The sequence below is a fragment of the Eutrigla gurnardus genome (assembly GCF_963514095.1).
Source record: "Eutrigla gurnardus genome assembly, chromosome: 18".
NCBI classification, from domain to species: domain Eukaryota; kingdom Metazoa; phylum Chordata; class Actinopteri; order Perciformes; family Triglidae; genus Eutrigla; species Eutrigla gurnardus.
In genome coordinates this window covers 8,110,776-8,132,551 of record NC_139929.1, presented here as the reverse complement: position 1 = coordinate 8,132,551, position 21,776 = coordinate 8,110,776, and the positions used below count along the sequence as shown (strand labels likewise).

The following is a 21,776-nucleotide window of genomic DNA, read 5'->3' as shown; positions in this document are numbered from 1 at the left end:
TGACAGCTCAGCCCCTCTCTTCACCCGAGTGTCCAAGACATACGGCCGGAGGTCAGATGACACAACCACGAAGTCGATCATTGACCTCCGGCCTAGGGTGTCCTGGTGCCACGTGCACTGATGGACACCCTTATGCTTGAACATGGTGTTCGTTATGGACAAACCGTGACTAGCACAGAAGTCCAATAACAGAACCCCACTCGGGTTCTGATCGGGGAGGCCGTTCCTCCCAATCACGCCCCTCCAGGTAACACTGTCATTGCCCACGTGAGCGTTGAAGTCCCCCAGTAAAACAATGGAGTTCCCGGTTGGAGCACTCTCAAGTACCCCTCCCAAGGACTCCAAGAAGGCCGGGTACTCTGCACTGCCGTTTGGCCCGTAGGCCGAAACAACAGTGAGAGGCCTTTCCCCAACCCGAAGGCGCAGGGTAACGACCCTCTCGTTCACTGGGGAAAACTCCAACACATGGCGGCTGAGCTGGGGGGCTATAAGCAAGCCCACACCAGCTTGGTGCCTTTCACCGCGGGCAACTCCAGAGTAGAAGAGAGTCCAACCTCTCTCAAGGAGTTGGGTTCCAGAGCCCAGACTGTGCGTGGAGGTGAGCCCGACTACCTGTAGCCCGTAGCGCTCTACCCAAGCGGTACTCCCAAATCAAATCAGATTGTGAAATGAGTCATTTCTCACAGTTGGCTATGGAGAATATGACTCATAAATTGCACTGGAAACACATGCAGTAGACACAACTGAAATGATGGGCACATAGATAGAGTTCAAAGGGAGACGGATTGGGCCTGATGCCTAGTCAAATCTTATTGGATTTTTTTTGACGGCTCACTGGCCCTCCATCCTTGTATCCGAGATACCAGTACACCACTGCTATCTAGTACACTCTAGGCTGTGGTAAGTAAGTGTTGTAACTGTAATAAACCATCTAACTACACAATCCAGTATGATGTACTACAGACAGTCTATCACTTTTTCAGCATATAATATATTTAGGAACAAATCTCAGATTTTATTCAATCCAGACTATAAAACTTAAAACCAAACTCTCCTCTACAGAACAGAAACACTGAAGAAGTAAACTTGTTGGGTTGGAAAAAGTGAACCTGCTCCATGATGTCACTTAATCTCTGCATTCCTTGGAATACCTATTGTTGAGCAAAGTTTCCAGGTGGAGCTTTAAAGAAATGCAAATGACACCACATTTTTAGTTTGTAGACATTTTAAATATAATAATAGCTTTGCTGTTCAACTTGATGATGATAGTTTAATGATGTAATGAGCTTTAATAAGGGTTTGGCTAACATTCAAGTTACAGTTGGTCACTGTATGTTAGCGGGACCTTGTCAAGAAGCATCGTGCCTTAATATAGATCAAAGAGACGCTAGCGTGGCTGTAGACTCCAAGTCTCTATTCAATCAATAATAAACCAGTACTGGAATAAGTTATCTGAAATCTGTCACAGATTGAGATATCAGAGTTATTTGGCTCTAAAGCATTTCAAAATCAGGCTTACAGCCACAAGTGGCAGTCAGTCAGATGACGTAATAAAATACAAAGAGTTTAAAGATGAAATGACAGGAAAATAGGTTTCAGGCAGGTGGCAACTTCCAGTTTTGAAAAGTAAAGCCAATTCTGAAGTGCCTTAAATTTGTCTCAACTGGCCATCAGGGGGAGACTCCTCTGGTTGCAAAAATAAGTCTGATTTAAGTCTAACACTAACACTTTTTGAATTGAATTACGAAGCTGACTTTGTTAACAGCTTTGCACCAGAAGCAAGATCGATCCAGATGCAGTACGGTTGCGCAGGTCGCTGCTGATCTAAAGAGTACTATAAGGCCAAAATGAAAAGAAATGGCAGATTTTGTGTATATCGGATGAGTTAAAGAGTTGACATTGAAATAAAGTAGGCAACAATGTCATTATTTCCAGGTTTATTGCAGTTTTAAAGCAATCAATGAAACAGGCAAGCACGTACATATAATAGTAGGAATAAAAAAAACATTTAAATAAAAAGTACACAGAGAGGAAAAAAGAAGAGTTACTTCATTAAGAATCCCGAGGAAATTTTAATAAAAAGTGAAAATGTAAAGGCAGTGTTGTGATGTGTGCGCATGTTTCAGTAAATTATCTCATTGTGGCAACATTTAAGGCATTTAGCTGAAAGTTGTTTTCAACGATACTTATAACATTTCTGCATTTCAACCTGAAACTAGGCCTTTTTCTTGTGATATTAAAAAATAAAAACAACAGATCCGAGTGCTAGATCACTTGTCTTTCATGTTTTCTAGGGTGCATTTGTCTTTCAAAATCCTCAAGCACAAACACATTGTAGCCTTAAAATCCTCGTACAAATGTGTACAGTAAACCGCTTTAGTCTGGTCAAGTCTGACCCTGTATGGAGTTGTATAGTCAAACAACATAACATGGCACTGCGGAGAGAGAGAGGTGGGAGAGAGAGAGACAGAGAGACAGAAGAGATCGCCACGCAGGGCTGGTGGAGTGCAGATGTGTGCGTGTTTTCTGGGAAACAGAGTTTCTCCCGAGTTGTAGTCCTTATATCCCGTCATGCGTCATCTTCCGAGTGTTCGCCGCCCCTCAGCCTCTCTCTCTCTCGGTGCCGCTGGATGGCCCGCCAGATGCGGCAGCGGACTCCACCCCTGAAGGGAACTCGGGTTAATCATGATAGATGGATGTACGATGATGCTGTCAAAATTAGTGTTTCAGAGAGGAACACCTACTTTATTCCTATAACTATCTTCATTTATTTGCATTTAATTTCATTCACACCCTGTCATAATTTCCTGTTTAACTACATTACAATATGATGAGTAGATACCGTAGACGTAGACAGTGGAGGTCATCTTTGGTAACGTCATTGAGAATGTCAGTCAGTGTGTATTCCTCCAGCACAAACTACAACACAAAAACGTCAGCCGACGGTTTAAAAATCACACCAAACATAATGTGCTGTGGTGCTGCTTATAGATAGTTGATTGATGTTCAAAATCTAACATATACCCAACCTTGTCTATGGTGTCGGCGTCTGCCCCCTGCTCTTTCAGCCAATCAGTGAGCTGCCGGTCTGGTTCGTGGTCTGCCGGGATGTGGAAGATGGAGGGAGGTGAAACGTCTATAAAGCAGAAACTGAGTGTTAGAGACAAAAAGAGACGCACAAAGAGAGGAATAATCAATGGATCCGTGTTTACCGGGTGGCCGATGTCGGACTCTAACCAGTTCCAGGTCGTGTGTTCTCTGCTGCAGTGTTGCCTTCAGGACCTGCTGGTACTCCTTCTCCTTTTGCAGCAGCTCATCCAGAAGCCTGCAGCAACAGCAACATCTGTTAGCCAATAAATCTCACAGGCTCGGAGCATGGTGGGCCGGGAGAGATGGCGTAGATGAATACTTAATGCCATAATTGGCTACAATTGTCAAGACTCAAAAACTGGCACAGTTGTTGAAAGCACTATCTATTAACCAGGGATGCTAAAGTTTGAAATTCTTAAACACACCGACAACCTGCCTGTTTGCTATGTTTGTTAAACACTGCCATAAAAATACCACACTCGTTTATGAATTACCTTCACCCAGTGACAACACCTGTAACTAATCCGATCAGTTACAAATCAGAGCTTGAAGACTATAAAAAGGATTGGGGTTTGCTCTTGGTGTGCACGACAACCAAGACGATTTTGGAGAGATAGAAGACTGGAATTTTAATAAACTTTATTCTATTTATAGTACAATACACAGTCACTATGTTCATGTCATCGTCAGTTAAAGACATTTCTACAAAGGAAAATGCTACAGATTCTAGATCTAAGCCTAGAATAGTGTTTAAACTTAACACATGAGGGAGTAGTTAAAGCTTCAAAACTGTTGCAACCGGGTAATAAAAACTGAACTGTTCAGGGTACACACAGAATAGAAACTATGAGGTATGCAAACACAAAGTAACAATTAACAGAAACGCACGTGGTGTTGCAAAGGAGCAAAGTCCTTCGCGAGGCATGAAAGCAAGAAAGAAAAAGCCGAGGTTTGAAATTTGAAATCGGGGCACATTCTGAAATGTTTAAATTGGCCTCATGTTGTCTTAAACTGAAGACAACAGATTTTTCTTTTCTAAAATAATTTGAATAAATAAAGATTTTCTCTTCTGCAGGGCATTAACATCACCTTTTCTGTATCACTGTCTTTATTGCAACAACCTTACCCTGTTTTTATCTATTGTTTTATATTATATTAGTGCTTAAATAGGTTTAAAAACCTAAAAATAGGTTTTACCCTTTTAGTTCTACCGTTATGGCCCTGCTGTATCATCCCCCTGTGGGGTTTCGTGAGGAATCTATCACACGCAGCCCTTCAGATATTGTACTCATGACACGCATGTGTGGGTGTGTGTTTGAACGCTACGGGTTGTTGTATTTGGCTACAGGCCACACTTTCTCCAACTCTTCCACTTCCTATCACGTTTTCTTTGAGTGGAATTTAATTATTGTGACGTCTATTCAACGTGCCTGCAGCAGTTTTCTCGTGTGTGTGCGCGTGTGTGGGAAAGTACTGTGTTGAAATCTTTGAATGGCACTCCCTTGCCGCATGTAATCTGGGTGTCATTGCTTTTTGATTGTGTCTATTATAAGACAGCTAATATGATTTCACACATCTCTGACCTAATGTTCGGTCTGAATGTGTGTGTTTGCATGTACCTGTTGGTCTCTTGTTTGAGTCTCCCCAGCTGTGCACCCAGTTGATGATGCGAGCGCTGATGCTCCTGTGGGGGGGCGGAGTTTATCGTGCTGACCACCGAGGGGGTGGGCTCAGCTGTCGTCCCGGGGTCGTCGGCGTGCGGCGCTAAAACAGGACCAAACTCTGCTTCCTCTTCGTCCACTTCGTCTTCCTTCTCCGCTCCCTCACACTCAGACGCTGGGCCGAAGTGGGTCTGCAGCTCTGTCAAAGGCATGTGTGGCACTTTAAACTCATTTCCTGCAACACCATATTCAACATGCAGAGGAAGGGCAGATGGTAATTAATGTGTCCACTAGATGGCAGTAAAAACTCGGGCCTGGCTTCTGACCTGGTATGAGGATGGTAATTGCAGCCTGCACAGCTCGGCGGATGATGTTATCCATAGCAAACATCCAGTGGGGTTTGATGTGATGGTTCCTCAGGACTTTGTTCACCTGAGAACATCAGAAAAACAATATTAGATATTCAGATCTAATATGACTTGCATGCATTAGAGCTAATAAGACATACCTGGATAAGTCAAACGAGCTTCACTGTATGTCATCCTATGTGACTCACACTTAAGACTAACTGTGGATCAAATATGTCAAAGTTTTGTTCAGAATTAATTGTTTGAGTTAAATCTGAAAATTGAACCCTCCTCCTGGCTTTGATTCATATGAAGTCCTATGTTTAAATATTTTTTAATTGATATAAAAAAAGATACAAGATAAATCTGATGTATCGATGAGTTTTAGTTTCATTTACACTTGATAGTGATTCATTCCATGGTGTTGAAAAAGAAATAATTTCTGCTGTGAATACAGAACAAAATTCAACACAGTTTCTATCATATTCTTATTTTAATGACATATTGCCTTGCTACAGTGAAAAAGGTGGATGTTTAACAATGTTGTTCTATAATCACATCGGTGTGCGCGTGTGTTCTGACCGAGTCCTGGAAGCCAAAGAGCACCAGCTGTATCTGGTTGATGGAGGTGGAGTCAAAGTCCAGGTCCAGCTTGAGCTTGGAGATGGTGGCCGCCATGACGCGCCTCTCTGGGGAATGGATGAAGTCTCGGAGGATGCAGATGATCTGCTTGATATGATCGACAGACAGCTGGAGCTCTTCGCTGCCCTGCACATGCACATACATACACACATACATACATTTGATGTAACTGAACGGGTTTACATCTTTGTATATCAGAAATCAAACTACTAAGCTAAATACTCATCAAGCATAAAGATAAACTTGCGGTCAAACTAATTCTACAAATTTACAGCCTCTTGCATGAGAGTTTTTCATCAAAGTGCTCATTTGAAGGATACATTAAGTATAATTCATAAACATGCAAAATTAGACCAGACTTTGGTTTGGTCTTTATGAGTCTTTGCAATTAAAGATTTGATGCCGGTCATCAACATTCATCAAAAATGAAAAAGGCCTTGTGTGACTTTAACAGTTGTAGAATGCACAAAGCACCCAGGCAGGAGGCAGGCAGGTGAAAGAGAGAAAAACAAAAGCAACTTTTAATGATAAGGCTGATTCAAAACTAACAGGGAACCAAAAAAAATAAACTGAGGGACAGAAATGCAAGTTAAACCAGATTGCAACGAGGACCACACAAAAACACCGGCGACATGGACTAAAGCAGCGGATGAAAACACAGGGAAAGACACTGCTTAAATACAAAAACTAATGAGACAACGAGACACAGGTGGGAAGACACGAGGGCAAGCTGAAAACTGATTGGTGGAAACTGATTGTGTCTGAAAATCACTCACTCATTCACCCTTCCTACTCACTATCCAGGCATTTCCATGTAGAGGACTACGTTGTGAGCTCACATGTAAAATAACAACTTGCAAATACCATAGGAAGTACTAAAAGTGGACAGAGGAACCTGAATATCTGTCTCATGAACTACTGCCAGGATATAGTGACAGTTTGACAGTTTAACACACCTGGATGTGGTTCTCCCTGAGGTTGGAGATGACCTTTGCCTGGTCGTCATTAAGGACCTTGAACAGAATGGCCCGTCTCTCGCTGTCCTTCTTCAGCAGGAACAGACCGCCGTCCCTGTCCTCAGGCGAGGGAGGGGCACTGCGGTCCTCCGACACCGAACCCTCATCTGGAACACTGTGACACACGTACACACACACACACACATGGAGTGATCTCACTGCAATATAAAATAACACATAAAGCGCACAACTGATTTACAACAGCGTGATGCACCGTCCACTTAATTTACAGATACAAGCCTCTCCTGGCTACTATGTGTGCCCAGGAAAGTGCAGAGGCAGCATGAGTCAGTGGGGCAGGTCGTGCACATACGTATGCACACAAGTGTGTCTGTGCACGTGCACAGACGTGCGTGTGTGCTCAGCTGCCGGCTGAAGCTCGTAAAAATGATCAGACCTCATTATATCAATGTTGTAAAAGGCAGTGGAGCACACTGTGGGCCCAGTAAGGCCACCTGCCACTAAAACACACACACACACACATTCATGCACATTCATTCACATCTTCTCACATGGTTTGTACTGTCCCAGCAGGATTGTATCTACAGTAACACATGGCTATATAATTTTTAATAGATATAGTATTTTATATATTTTGCATTCAGAATAAACACGATTACATAAAAGGCTATTCTGGTGCCTTAAATTTGCCAGGATAACATCAGTGTTGTGCCAGCAAAGCTACTTGTTTTTATGCGTATTCAGCAAAAAGTTCCAAAATATTTAGGAAATCTGAGCCTCACCTATAAAAGACCTGAAAAACCTGTTCAATTAATCCGGCTAAGCTGAAACCCACATACACACCTCAAGTAGTTGGAGTTGGGAGGTTTGAGCAGATTCTCAGAGCCAGAGCTCTTCTTCTTCTGGAAGAAAACATCGTGTTTGGAGTCACAGTCTGGACTCATGGAGCCGTGTTCACTGCTGCTGCTCCCGGTGGCCTCGCACTGCAACTGCACCGGCAGCGAAACGTTGTGGATGTAGTCTGCAAAAGCACGAAAAGTTTAGCGAGTATTTGTGTCCTGATAAATTTTCCTACAACGCGCCCAAGTCACACTTTTCCTATGAACCAATCAGATTTTGCCACGACCTCACGAAGCCAATCATCTTCTTGCTGTCAAACGTTTAAATCTGTTGCCTTCTCTGCTGCTGTGAGCTGTAATGTTTAGTGTTTGATTGATGAAACTCTACTACAGAACACAAGAAGCTAGTCGTTTTTTACTGTCATGCAAATAAATTAATTTCTGAAGAACAATCTAAGCTCTCCTTACTCCTGATTACCCTCATGTTCTTTTATAATATGTTAGCTTGACTGTTGTCGACACAGTAAGGCTCTCATATGCTGCTTGTTATGTCTAACTTTTCAAGTTTCTCCTCCAAATAAAGATTTAATATGCATGTATAATAATAATAATAATAATAATAATAATAATAATAATAATAATAATAATAGTAATACATTTTATTTCAAATGAACCTGACAGAATTAAGGGTATTTTACTCAGAGCCTGTCAATTGATGTTCGTATGAGTTAACCTGATGGTTTGAAGGCAATCTTGCTCTTCTTGCCCTTGGGGTTGTGTCTGACAAAAGTGTCTTTGAGGAGGTCCGAGGTGATGGCTCTCTTGTGAGGATCCGGCTCAAAGCAGCGCAAAATGAACGACTTGGCCTCCAAAGACAAGGACTCAGGGATCTCTGGGTGGATCTTAAACATCCCCACCTGAAATTACAAAATTACAGTTACACAAAATAATCATGGCCTAAAGATGTACAGCTTCTATAAAAGATATGTTCTCTGTGTTTGATTCAACATGGACAAACCCTCATGTGAAGGCAGATACATGTACCAGAGTCAATACCTACCTTAAACATGGCCGCCTGTGGTTCTCCCAGTTCATGAAATGGTGGTTTCCCAGTGGCCATTTCTATAATGGTGCATCCTAGGGACCAGATGTCAGCTGGGGCCCCGTACCCTCGAGGGCCCTTGTCAATGATTTCTGGAGCCATGTACTGCAGAGTGCCTGCAGACAGAGAGGCAGATGGTGAACTGAAACAACTATTTCTCAAAGATAAGGAAAGGCAACAAAGTTCTTTAGAGCCAGTGTCAACAAGTCAGCTCACAAACTGAAGATGAGATTTCCATACGTGAATATTATTCAAACGTTTGTTACGAACCTCACGGGAGGTCTCGTTCCAAAAACGAACAAATGTAATTGCATTGCATCACACACTCCTTGTACTTCCCATTTGCATTTGACATACAGACAAATTTGCCTTGTACCCAGTGGGAAAAGAAAGTTGAATTTCAGTAGAATTTCTTACTTGTGTTTTTATTGTTTATCTGAGTAATTTGTGCTCAGTCAGTAATTCTGGGCAGATTTGGCATTTGGGGTCTGCTTTTAATGCTGATGAGACAGAGAGAGCTATAAAAAGACAGAGCCAGAGGTGAGCTAGATAAGGACACAGACACACACCTGCTAATGAAAGGTAAACACCCTTCTGCCTCTGCTTGATTAGCTAATCTATTTACACACCTCGCTGGCTGCCCGAGAAGGCCAGATGGCCGATGAATGTGTATGGTCGTACGCGTGCGCACGCATGTTTGTACACGCCCGTGTGTCTGAGTGTTTCCATAGAGGCTGATAGTGGCTCTTGACATTTTGAGGGTCATTTGATATTTATACTCATAGACTGGAGCATTTCTAGGAGTCCATTTGTGCAGTCCAGACTGAATTACTGTCTTTGATGTGTGCGGTTTCTTGCTCTCTATTACTACTATTATTACTTTGTATTACACAAATATATATTTGATAGTATAATGTGTTATGTTAGTGATATTTTAGTTAATAGCATCTTTTGTTAAATTATGTGTAGATTTCAATGTTGATTTGAATTAAAAACAGATTTATTGGATGATCACACCTTATGTCTACACATTATCTTTATTTATTTGTACCTAATCACTACTATAGAATATTTCTTTTTATTCTATTTTATGTATATTTTATATTGTCTATCTATGTTTAAACTTCTGCACATTTTTTTAAATTTCATTTTATGTCTTAGATTCCCATTTTTACTTTTCATTTTCGTTTTATACATATTATATGAGCATTGCTGGAGGGAACCTGAGAGCAAAGAATTTCACTGCCATTGTTGAAAACATGAACAATAAAGCACTTTCATTTTTTAACATCAACGTTAATTTAAAGGAATACTACGAACCACAAAATGACCATTTGTATATTAGTTACTTGCTCTGTGTTACTTTTAATTCTTGAAGAAAACACTGTTTTTCAAACTGTGTTTGTCAAGCTTGAGAAAACATGAGACTGTACATGCAGACGTGTTTCAAATAGAACGTTTTTTGCAAAGATGCATGTGTTTGAGGAGTTCTGAGCATGAGACTTTATTTTATTGCAGTTAAGTTGTGTGAGAGTTTGTAAACTGTTATTTTGATTCATTTCTGCAGTTGTTTAACATGGTCCCCATTTACTTCAATTCATCAAGGTCATAGTTTTTTGTTTCTCTTGGAGGCATGCATGAAAAATAAAGTTTTTCTCGAACAGTAACATGGGGTGAGTAATCAACAAAATAATTGGTCATTTTGTTGTATTCCTATATGTAATACATTTTGGAGACATGCTAGTTTCAAATTAAAGTAAATGTATGTTTGTGTGATGTTAGGGATACAACAAAAGGTTTTGTAGAGGAAGAAGAAGTTACCGGTGAATGTCTCTGTGCAGGGGTTGACTCCTGCCAACCGCTTAGAGGTACCAAAGTCTGAGATCTTCAAGACACCACTGTAGGTGTTCACCAACACATTATCACCCTAATGGAGAAACAGCAGCTGTTTACTATCAAACCACCACCACACCAGTGCTGTTACCAGGGTGCGATTTGTGAAAAAAATCAGGGGGGGAAATGTTTTAAAAATGTTTTTATTCATGAAAATAATGGCGAACCACAGTGGGCCTATAGAGACTATGAAGGTAGGATATCTTCTTGCAGCTGTTAAAGTGACATTTAAGGAATAATTGCTAACTCTAACAAAAACAATTTTGGAGCTTGAATTTACCTGTATTTACAGAAAATAGTAATGAATTTAATGAATCAAGTAGCTCAATATTTTCACTTTCTTGCTTTGTCCTTTTGCGACAGAAGGTTAATTAAATTAATATAATTTATTAATCTGAGATGAACAGCTGTTCAGTAATCTATGGTAACACGAGCACAAGGGCTGACAGTGGAAGACCATTTGTGATTTTATTGTTGTATGCACCTTGATGCAGTCACATTAATCACTATGAGGAGGGGGTAAATTTAGTCATCACCGAGGATAAAAATAATTCAGCAGAGACAGGGACGTATAGACCAGATCTCCCCCAGCAAATGGCACCCTGGATGTCACACTTGGTGGAACCACAGACTTGAGTTGTACGAAGGTCGAAGGTTGGACGCGCTGCCTTTGACCTTGATATCTCGGTGGACGATCTGGTTCTCGTGCAGGTATCGGAGCCCCTCCAGAATCTGTCTGGTGTAAAAGATTATAGTCGCCTCCTTCAGCGGGCCCCATTTGGACCGCAGCAACGCAGACAGGCTTCCTGGAGAAAGGAAGAGAAGGAGTGTCCAAAACCTATCATGAAATGGGAAGATGACCAAGCAGTTAGAGAGACCGCCCAGTAACCGAGAGGTCACAAGCGTCGATCTCTGAAATAGACAATTTGTCCATCCTGAATCAAGAATAACCGCCTTGCACAGAACAAAATTATCATTAAAGTACAAAGTACAAATAGTATTTTATTTTTTGTGTTTTTGAGCAATTTTCTGTCCCTCTATTTGGGAACAACTACATAAATAGTTTGCGTCCAAAAACCAGGCTAACATTTAGTACAATATAGTGCATTGTAGCAGTAGAGTTTCTAAGGTTCTATTAACAAAATGTGTAATTGTTTTATCCTTTCTCTCTCGTACAAACACACCTCCAGGGACTTGTTCCATGAAGATCTTGATGTACCCGTTCTCTGAAACGGAGCCCAAATACTGAACTATGTTCCTGTGCTTCAGGTACTTGTGTAGGGCAATCTCTTCATGAAGGGGCTGGGAGTACCTAATTCACACAGGGAGAGAGAAACAGAACCAAAGACATGTTTCCCCTTTGTCTGTAAGGCTATGTCCCGCCCCAAAGTTACATTTGGTGTTATTTATTTGGATATACATGACATATATCCTGACGTATACATAGATGAAAAGTTACCTGATTAAATGTTGTCATTGTGAATACGTAACACATGACGTCTTAAAGATATATTGCCTACCTTGCGCCTTGTCACCCTAGCAACAGTAACTAAGGGGGGTAAGACTCAGGAAGGGTCAATTATCAACTCTGTGACAATAAAACAACATTTTAAAAACAATTTCTACATGTTTTTGAATGTCCAACATGGTAAACTAATCTTTCTACACAAACACACCTACCTGCTGTCTCTCTCAGGGATCTCTTTGATGGCGATTCGGACCTGGTTGCTGAGGTCCCTCCCAGCGTACACCACTCCATAGGTGCCCCGCCCCAACACCACCCTGTCCTCTGTCTCATTGGTGTCATACTCATACTGTAACACACACATATCCTTAATCATAATCATAAACTAGAGCTATATGTATTTACTGTAAAATAATGGCTATATTTATTACCTCCAGTGTATCTCCGTCTCCTTCTCCCTCCAGCTCCACAGAGTTGCCCGTACCATCTGATATCATTTCTTTCACCATGGAGCAGAACCTGAAACCATCACAACATTCATCGTCATTTCCAATTCATGGCCATCGGGTGATGTTGCAATTCAATCGCACATAGCCTACGTACTGTACGAACACAAACGCAGACAAACAACACACCTACACAGACACATCTAGAGGTGTGTGTCCTCACCGACCGCACTGTTCCTCAGTGGAAAAGTAGATCTGGAAATCATCGGAGTTATCGTGGACATAGAGGAAGCAGCACCGCTCATCAAACTTACTGATGCTGCAGACAGGAGAGTAAGAGTAGATACAAGCTTATTTGACACGATTATAGAAAAAAGATACAATCTACTCTTAAAACATCCATTAAAACAATATATTTTCACAGTGTTTTGGCTAAAATTTTGATCATGAGATCAGTTATTTTGAAATGCAGCAAAGCAGTGAATCCAGTCTTGCACATAACATGTTTAATATAAACATGTGGGACTTTTCAACAAAAACTTATGAGTAAAATAATTCTGTCCTCTCATAGTGATAAACCAATTGAAACATTGTTTTGTTATATCTGTATAATGTCCATTATGCCAATCAGTTTTGGAACATTTTATTCACCTCCAACTTAACATTCATACCTAATGCCTTTGATGGACATTGCATTGAAGTTCCACTCATGGATCCCTTTCTGTAATGAAAGTGAATTATGTTTTCAATTTTCATTGTTCAAATTTGCACAGAATGGGCACATATTCAACCACAACTCATTTAATGTGCAATCTTAAAAATAGATTTGGAAGAGAGATAGCACATGTGAGATGTTCCTTCTTGATAAGAGTAGCCAGGTTTCAATCCAAAAGGGAGTGCAAATTTTCACTGAATTACCAGAAAATCAACAAAAGAAAATGTTAATAAACGCAGGTTTCCATTCAGCTGGTGGCGCTAATTCTCCAGTCAATTCAAACCAAGAAGAAAAAGCATATTGAAAATGTACATGGACGGCTGGATGTAAACATACAGTCAATGGTGCAATGCAATAAAATGCTGCCATAAAGAGGAAGATGGACATATTGTTCTTACCGTTTCGGGAGGAGAAACATGCCAGATGGAGACGTTCTTCTCTTCGGCCTCGTTGTTAATGGACACATAGGAGGGCTGGTAAATCTTAGTTGGCTCTAGAATCAACACCTGCAACACAAAGAGAAAAAGAAAGATTGACAGACATGTTTACATGAGTCTCTGAATATCTGATGGAGCGTTTTTGGGTATGTGTGTTTGTACCGGAAACCGCAGCCGATTGGTGGTGCCCTGCGTGGCCTCAACAATGATGTCCATCCAGAAATTGAGTCTCTCCCGCTGAGGAGAATGTTCCACCGTCTGCTTCTTAAACCTCTGGATCAGCTGCAAGTTTTGTACCACCGACCGTAAATACCTGGAAGAGAATACGCATAAAACAAATCACTGGTAAATAATGTATGAATGGGTTTAAAGGAGCAAAATAATAAATGGACCAGCAACAAAGGTCAAGGAACATTCAATATATTTATCTGTTAAGTTCATCAAATTTAATTGGATCAAGCAAACATATTATTTGGTTAATTTAACAAAAATATTTACAAATTCTTGGAAACATTGCGACACTGTGGTGTACTTTTATACTTTCAGAGTCAGGAAGCGAGAGGCCCAACAGCACCCTGTGGTATTTACACCTGACAGACACTTATATATAGCATCCTGCTTAACAACAGCATTCGGTGGCTTTCTCGTCCTCACTCATATACGCTTTGGTATCAGCAACTGGCTGATAGCTACACAAAAGTCAGTTTTCCAAAAAGTCCAAAACATGTGAGATCTTAAAGTTAACAGTTGTATATGCCATCATGTATTCAACTGTTATTCTAATTATTTTCCTTTGTATTGAGTGAAGAGTAACTTAAACTTGGACATAATCTTTAATTACTATTTTTGATTTCCTAAAGGTTTCTGTGCATTAAATATTGTAGACTTGTGTGTGATTTATATTGATTGACCATCTGTGCTTTTACACATTCATGAATAGGAAGCTCTGTTCGAGACGTTTTGTTCAACCAACACACACCTGGTCATCGTCAAATATGGTGCAGGAAACAGATTGTAGGTCATGTTCCAACAACAGGAAATGAGAGGCCATCATTTTTGGCCAGATGGGGCCCTCGGAGGAGGGTCCCAAATTCAATGTAATCCAAAAGAACAGAAGTGTCATGAATGTAAAGAAGCTGTTATCCAATAGCATATTTTATGTCTGTAAACCTTATATGGCCTTAAGATGAAAATGTGAATGAGGAAGGAGATATAACAAACTAGGAAGACAAAAGATTGGGGCTTCTGGCTTTTTGGCCTTTTTTAGACTTTAAGCTTGTTTGGCTTTTTGGGCATCAATTTTACTGTTAATATAAAACTACTAATACTGTACCGTTACAGTGCTACATACAACATAAACGTTGTTGTGTGAATATCTTTACCAGACAGGCGGCTTGAGTTTGAAGAGCTTTTCGGCAGCCTGAGTAGCCTTCGGGATGTCGTTAGCTAGCATGCTAACGGTGAAGAACTGGCCCACGTCCCAGTAGTTATTCATTTTCTCCAGGGAACCTTTGCGGCCCAACAGACTGTTCAGCCTCACACCTAAACACATCAGATTATACGTGTGAAAAAATTATCTCCGCTAACCAAACAACAATTGAGCTTAATTTAAACAGCAAATTTAGTAGCCTAGCTAGCTAGCATATTTTGTACATTTACTTAGTGTGCATTTACTGTATCAGTTTTATTCACACATATCTTTAATATCTCTACTGAACCCAAAAGATACAGTTTCACCAGCGTTAATATAGACCTACGCTTAAAGTGAACTAAGTTTGGCACAGCAACTCACACATTTGAAAATATTCGTATTCGGTGGTTCTAACTTGACTTACCGATTTTCCTCAGTTCAATGGAGCTCTCAAACTGTTGGCCAGCAACTATGAGGAGGACAGCCAGGTTGATACCAGAGTAGAGAGTTGGCTGCAGCTCAAAACCCTTTCTGTACCTGAACATATTCATATTTTTGAAAATAGCATGTGGAAGGGATTCTCGGCATTTACAGCGTGCATAAAAAAGCATGTGTTCTCACCACTGTATAGCTTTGTCCCTGTTTATGGTGTCTTTACAGTCTGAGTCCAAGAAGATGTCCTTGTATATCCGTCCACAGAGGCAGAACATGTCCGGCGCTGGATGTTCACACGACTGCAACACCTGCAGCATCACTGTGAGCGCCTGCTCCCTGTCACCGGGACTGTTCCTCCTGCACACAAACAGATGTATGAATTAATGCAAAATGAAACCCACAATTCAATACAAAAACATCATATGTGATTTAAAGATAGCTTAACAACAAACTCAGAGTCAAAAGACAAAAATACAGCTATTCTGCTAGATAGTTACCGTTAGCTGGAGTTAAATGTTAGCCTGTTTTTTGTTTTTCATAACTTGATTTAGCCACACCTGATTTAGTTATATGGAATAATAAAGTTAATCAAAATGTATATTTTTTCCAAATAAAGTAACAGCTTGGAAAAAATAACACTAGATTTAGCGAAACTTTAGCAAAGGGCTAGCTGCCCTCCCTGTAGCACACGCGACCAACGTGGATTCTTCTCGAGGCCTGAGTTTGAATCCAGCTTCTGTCTACCTGTTGAGGGCGAAGGCGTAGTGGAACTGGATCATGGGCTGCGTGGCCAGATCACAAGTCGGCAGCATCTCCAGAGTCTGCACAAGCTTCACCATGGCATCGTAGTCCTGATCAGATGAGGGGAAATTATTTCCTGTCTTTCACTTTCAAACAATGCACATATTTGTTTTCCCCAAAATAACGTTCTTGTACCTGTATGTCTCTGTAAGAAAACAGCAGGTTCATGACGATGTCCTGGGTGAGAACTTCCGTGTTATCGATTCGGAGTTTGATGCGGGAAAGCTCCTTGGCCAGCTCCTCTCCCTGGTACTTCTCTCTGGCTCTCCTGATGTCATTCAGCAGGGTGTCCTTAAAGGAAGCGCTGCAGAAGACAGACAGTAAAGGAGACAGACAGGACACAGTTGTTCTCTTTCATTAGAATTCTTCATCCTAAATATTCGTTTTCACCAAACCTATCCTAGTTTTTTGCATGCATTAAAAAAATGTTTATTCAGTATCCCAACACGTCCTCTTGGAGTCAGGTCAGAAAATGTTTAATACAAGGTGAAAAGAAAAAAACACAGAAGAAAAGAAATCCAGGGCATCCAACAGGGCATCTGTGTAATTAGTAATGGGCACCATGGAAACATTGCCAATGGAAAGTCAAATAGGAACACACAAATTAAATTCACCCACATGAATATACAACAATCAGTGCTAGTTGCGTATATTAACAGTGAGGGGCTTATGGTTGGTGGGAGGGGAGATAGATGGGTCAAACAAACACAGGACTTTCAACCACGAGACCGAAGTTCGTGTCCCAAAGTGTTTTGGAGTTATTGTGAAGTTACGTTTCATACAGTTAATTGTCTCATAATGGGCATGTGTCGATTTTAGAAAAAAATTGTACTTTAATTGCTAATTCATTTTTAATTACTTCCATTCATGTTCTGCCATCCAAGTCCAGGTTGCATACATTTAATTCATTATATCATTGGGAATTAATGTTATATCCTGCCAGGAAAAAAGGGCTTCTACGTCATATTTACTACTAATTTCCCATTCCCCAATTCAATTTAACTTGGTGCACCCTGCAGTTATATTTTAATCTTCAATCGGATGTTCATGCTACAAAATAAATCCGTCAATGTTTTAAATGTGTCTCACGAGGATGTGACGTGGATGTCCTTCAGCAGGCTGGTGAAGCGGTCGGTCAGGGGGTCACAGAGCGGCCCCAGCAGGTTGTCCCAGCTGGGCTGCATGTACTCACTGGCCCTGCGCTGGGCATCGCTCTCACAGCACATGTACTCGTGGTTCGGAGTCACTATGTAAGGGATGAAGTAGTAATTACCGCTGGAGGCCTGGAAGAAGAAAATAAAATGAAAAAAAGTGAGTCCGGAAAGAGTAAGAGGTGGAGAGATTTGGGGATTATAGAGTGATTAATGAGAAAGTTGAGTACGGGCAGAGGAACAGTACACTACAATTGTTTGGTAGCATCATGAGGATATCAGAAAAGGTTAGCTCGAGTCATGAGGCTCGAACGAATAGCAGTTAAATATCCGGAACAGCCAGAACTAATGCACAAAAAAAACTCCATGCGTGTTATTTTGGTTTGTCGTTTTTCCTTCTCCTTTGTTTTTGCATCTCTTTCTCTCTCTAAGCACGAAATGCTACAACATGGCTGAGCAACTGCTGGGTTGTGCTGGGATTTAACTGATAGTCGCACTGAGATCATTGCACAACAGCAATGTGGCACAATCTGTTCTCATTTATTTCCCAGGTCTGTATTCAGGTTAGATTGTTTTTAAAAGATATCAACAACATCCTTCACGTTGAGCTGATGTAATAAAGGGACAATGATCCTCCATTGGTTGCGTGAGTTACACGCTGTTGTTAGGCCATTTCATTTGTTATTCACACAACATCCCACGGCGAGGTCAGTGTTTTTTAGCTCGTATTATTATTAGCCTGTGATGCCTTGGTGCAGCACGGTACCTACTTTATTACGCATTCCAGAGCCTCTGTATTCTGGAGGCAACTGAACCCAGGGAAAACCTAACACTGGAAGACGAGTGGTCTTCTCCACACACACACACACACAAACATACAACACATTACGTTAAAAAGCCGGTACTTAAATGAGTGTGTGCACACATGTAAACTTACTGTGTTTTTCTGTGCCACCATGTCCTGTAAGGAGATACAAGATATGAGAACAGATTAAAAGACTGGACAGCAGAGCTATAAAGTGTGTATTCTTGAATTGAGTTGTATGGCCTCCTTCCCTCTGGCAGCACACGCACTGACTGATACACATACACCCACACACACACACAGTAGTCTGTAAATAACACAGTGGATCACTTTGTTCTAAGGAGTTGCCAAGGAATGGCATCCCTGACCTCTAAATGCACCGGCAGGATATTCAAAGAGGTGTACGTGTCAGCTAAAGGAAATGTAATGTGATGTGTGGGAGTACCTTCAGTGACAGGGCAGTGTCAGGGTCAGTGTCGTGGTACAGGATGACGTTGTTGGCCATGTCAAAGCTCTCCCGCACGCCCAGATGGTAAAACAAGGAGGGCTGCCGAAACACATCGCTCATGTCCACAACCGCAATGTCTGGAAGGAGGGAGAAGAGACAGTCGACTACCGTGAGGAGTGCGCCCTGAGACACTCTGAAGAACTACAAGCTTTAATAGCTGACCCATGACCTCTGACCATATCAAAAGCGGGAATGTTTTTAGCAGTAAGCATCGGTGGTGAAAGAAGTACTCGGTCCCAGTAAGTCAGGAGTTTTCTTTTCAGTTTTAGATATCAGTCGTAGAAGAAGTTCTCAGATTAAGTAAAAGTACCAGTAGTCACTAACTCACTCATCCCCATTGCACCGACTGGCACATAGGGCAGCAACATAGTCCCTCTACCCCCTTCTATCTTTGGACAGTTTCTCTAAGTTGCCCTAGGTCTGTTGGTGATGTTGGAGTTTGTTCTCTACCATCACGCGCCATGTTATTTTGGGCCTCCCTTTCCTTCTTTTGCCTCCTGCAGTCCAGTGTAATGTGACTCTTGGGATTTGCTCTGATGTTCATTCTGACTACATGGCCAATCCAGGTCCACTCTTGAGTATGGAGTGTTTCTCATCTTGCTGAAGGATTTTGTAGATCGTCATTTGGCCAGATTATATGCAAGATCCTACATAGGCATGATGTTTGTGGATTTAAGAGTGCAATTAAGGTTGTGCTCTACTGATCCGGTTTTCAATATCTTGGCATACACCCTCATTGTGTCAAATTTCTAGCCAAGACCTCTATTGTTGATGTTGATGAACATGGTTGTACTCTCATTGGTCATCAGTTCTACTTGTTGTGCATAGGACTGGATTGAGTTTTTCTCTTCCTGTAAATGCTTATGCACATATGAGAGGAGGCCTAGATCATCCATGAAGTTAAGAGTCTTCAATGATGTAATAGGGTGCCTATTGAATTCCTTTCTTCTTCTTTTGTTGACATCAAGACCCAGACAAGGGTGAGGTTGACATCATGCATCCTTGGCAGACTCCAGATCCTACAACAAAGCTGGTACTGTTTTTCTGTCATGGTAGAACTGTTGGACGATTTTCCAGAGGCTATCATGGTGGATTCTGGACGTTGATGATAAACAGTTGTCACAGCCATTCACTGTTCAAGATCCGGTCAGATCAAGTATTGAGGGTCTTACATCAAAACTTAATACATTCAACAAGGTCAATCAATAATGGAAGTCGAGTCTACATAGTCTATTCCTAATTGTGCTGACTAGGTTGCAATGAATTGGAGCTCCAACACTCCTACCGCAGAGCAGATAATACTAATACATCCAATCACGTTACTCCAATCAAGCCATCAATCTGTCAAAATGTAGCCAACCATGTATTAGGCCTATGCCTCATTAATTAATGTTAACATTGATTAATCAAATTCTACAACAAACAAAGACAAATTTGAAAATGTATTCAACTTTGCAATATAGTTCGATGTAGACCATTACTTATGGGTATTTAACTTTTCAAGTGGTAAAATTAAAACCTCCTGTTTTCCCCTCAAACAAATCTGCCTTTTGAGGTTGTTCTTCTACAAAGTGAATTGTTGCATGTTTTTGAAAATATTTTTGCAGAGATTTTAGCAGCCTAAACAACTACTATGTACAACAATGCTGTCTGCTCCCTACACAATCAAATTATGTTTAATGAAGCAGGAGGCTTTTATACCTTTATTTGAATATGATTGAGTAATCTAATTATCACGTGAAGCCGAGTAAAGGTGAATATCAAACAGTTTAAAAAGGGTAAATGGTGATGTGCGGTACGTTGTCTTGGATTTTAACTGCTTTGTGGTTGGAGTGTGCTGTATGTTGTATATTGCTCAAAGGACCACTGAGCCCTTCGTTTGGCGTAAATGTTCCAGGCAGAACAGCAAGGACCCCGCACCCTGACACGAGCCCGAGACTTTGTCAACTCCTAATGGAGCCTGCAGTCAGATGATGTGCCTTTCGTTGTTACTTTAACAATGACTTCTTTATCTTATGTAGTATCTGCCCTTCCAACCCAATGACAGTGTATGAAAAGGTCAATCAAACACTTCAATCATCAAATCTTCTCCACCACACTGTAACTCTTTCTATCAAGAAGGTTCATTGTCAATTGTCACTCAAACACCCCACAAATTAATTAAATGACATTCTGTCTAATACGCTAGAAGGTAGAATAGTGAAAGATGTAGAAATCATAGACTTACTGCACATGTTACAATGTGTATATTCCAAGCACCTTGGTGACTTACTGGTAAAAAAAACGTTTAGGTTGCACACAGTTAATATATATCCGTTGTTTCAACAGCGTTTCGGTGACTTTTTCAACATGCAAAAACACTTTTGCGTAACTTGAAAAACATAATTAATCTACTGCTTTTTTAAAATCAACTAGTAATTCATCAATAAATGAACACACACCTGCATCGTAGAAACTGTCCAGCACGGATGTTTCACCAAAGTCCAGCCGTCCGAAGGTGACGGTGGTGAGCAGCGCGCTCTCCGAGTCGCAGGCTCTCTGCAGACACTGCAGCGCTCCGGACTCCGGGCTGCTGGCCATCACCGACTTCAGCCCGTCGTTCAGGACGTACACCACCCGCAGGGAGCGTTGCTTAGCCGGCGGACACGGGCTGGCCACCTCGAGCCTCTCTCGGTCCCGGTCTCGCTCCACGGCGCACACCCCGGCGGAGTGCTCTCCTCCCATGTCGGCGACCTGCGCGCTCTGCCCCGTATCCATAGCGAGGACCTCGGAAGTATTTCTGCTTTATCACCCCTCTGCTCTTCGCCTCGCCCTCCCGTTACTTCCTTTATTCTCTCCGTCTCCTCCGTCTCGTCCTCCTCGCGCTCACTTGTCGCGCACCTGTCGCCGCTGCAGAGGAGCGCGTCTGAGTTTGTCCTCCCGCATCTCCGCCTCATTAACTCCAATCATCTGCCGATTATCTCGCACCAAGAAGTCCGCTTCACCCAGACTGGATCCGACTAGATCCGCCAGGGAGAGAAATGGACACGTGGAGAGAGAGAGAGAGAGAGA

The 21,776-nt window shown here is 41.5% G+C and overlaps 1 protein-coding gene across 3 annotated transcripts; it reads right to left on the bottom strand.

The window, feature by feature from the left end:
- Positions 1-1,936: 1,936 nt before the first annotated feature.
- Positions 1,937-21,737, bottom strand: map3k15 (mitogen-activated protein kinase kinase kinase 15). Of its 3 annotated transcripts, none has more exons than XM_084033924.1 (30): positions 21,167-21,737; positions 18,663-18,802; positions 18,350-18,373; positions 18,183-18,263; positions 17,351-17,544; positions 16,397-16,565; positions 16,205-16,311; positions 15,647-15,817; positions 15,450-15,562; positions 14,997-15,156; positions 13,777-13,927; positions 13,576-13,683; positions 13,134-13,183; positions 12,686-12,781; positions 12,448-12,535; positions 12,232-12,365; positions 11,736-11,863; positions 11,227-11,357; positions 10,480-10,585; positions 8,617-8,774; positions 8,290-8,473; positions 7,561-7,738; positions 6,697-6,871; positions 5,681-5,866; positions 5,078-5,183; positions 4,710-4,950; positions 3,213-3,325; positions 3,030-3,136; positions 2,843-2,919; positions 1,937-2,663 (listed from the first exon to the last, which is right to left on the bottom strand). In XM_084033924.1, the coding sequence occupies exons 1-30, from the start codon at positions 21,480-21,482 to the stop codon at positions 2,570-2,572; spliced, it is 4,086 nt and encodes a 1,361-aa protein (XP_083890050.1). In that variant the 5' UTR covers positions 21,483-21,737; the 3' UTR covers positions 1,937-2,569. The 3 variants fall into 3 exon arrangements, with proteins under 3 accessions (XP_083890050.1, XP_083890051.1, XP_083890052.1); XM_084033925.1 differs by having other exon boundaries at positions 18,183-18,260; XM_084033926.1 differs by lacking the exon at positions 18,183-18,263.
- Between the last annotated feature and the right edge of the window lie 39 nt (positions 21,738-21,776).

Excerpts from the sequence above, each read along its gene's own strand:
- map3k15 (XM_084033924.1), bottom strand. The coding sequence starts at position 21,482 with ATGGATACGGGGCAGAGCGCGCAGGTCGCCGACATGGGAGGAGAGCAC. Across the intron at positions 15,563-15,646 it reads AGGGACAAAGCTATACAGTG|GTACAGAAAGGGTTTTGAGC; the intron begins GTGAGAACACAT and ends GAATATGTTCAG. Across the intron at positions 6,872-7,560 it reads CCCAACTCCAACTACTTGAG|TGTTCCAGATGAGGGTTCGG; the intron begins GTGTGTATGTGG and ends CGTGTGTCACAG.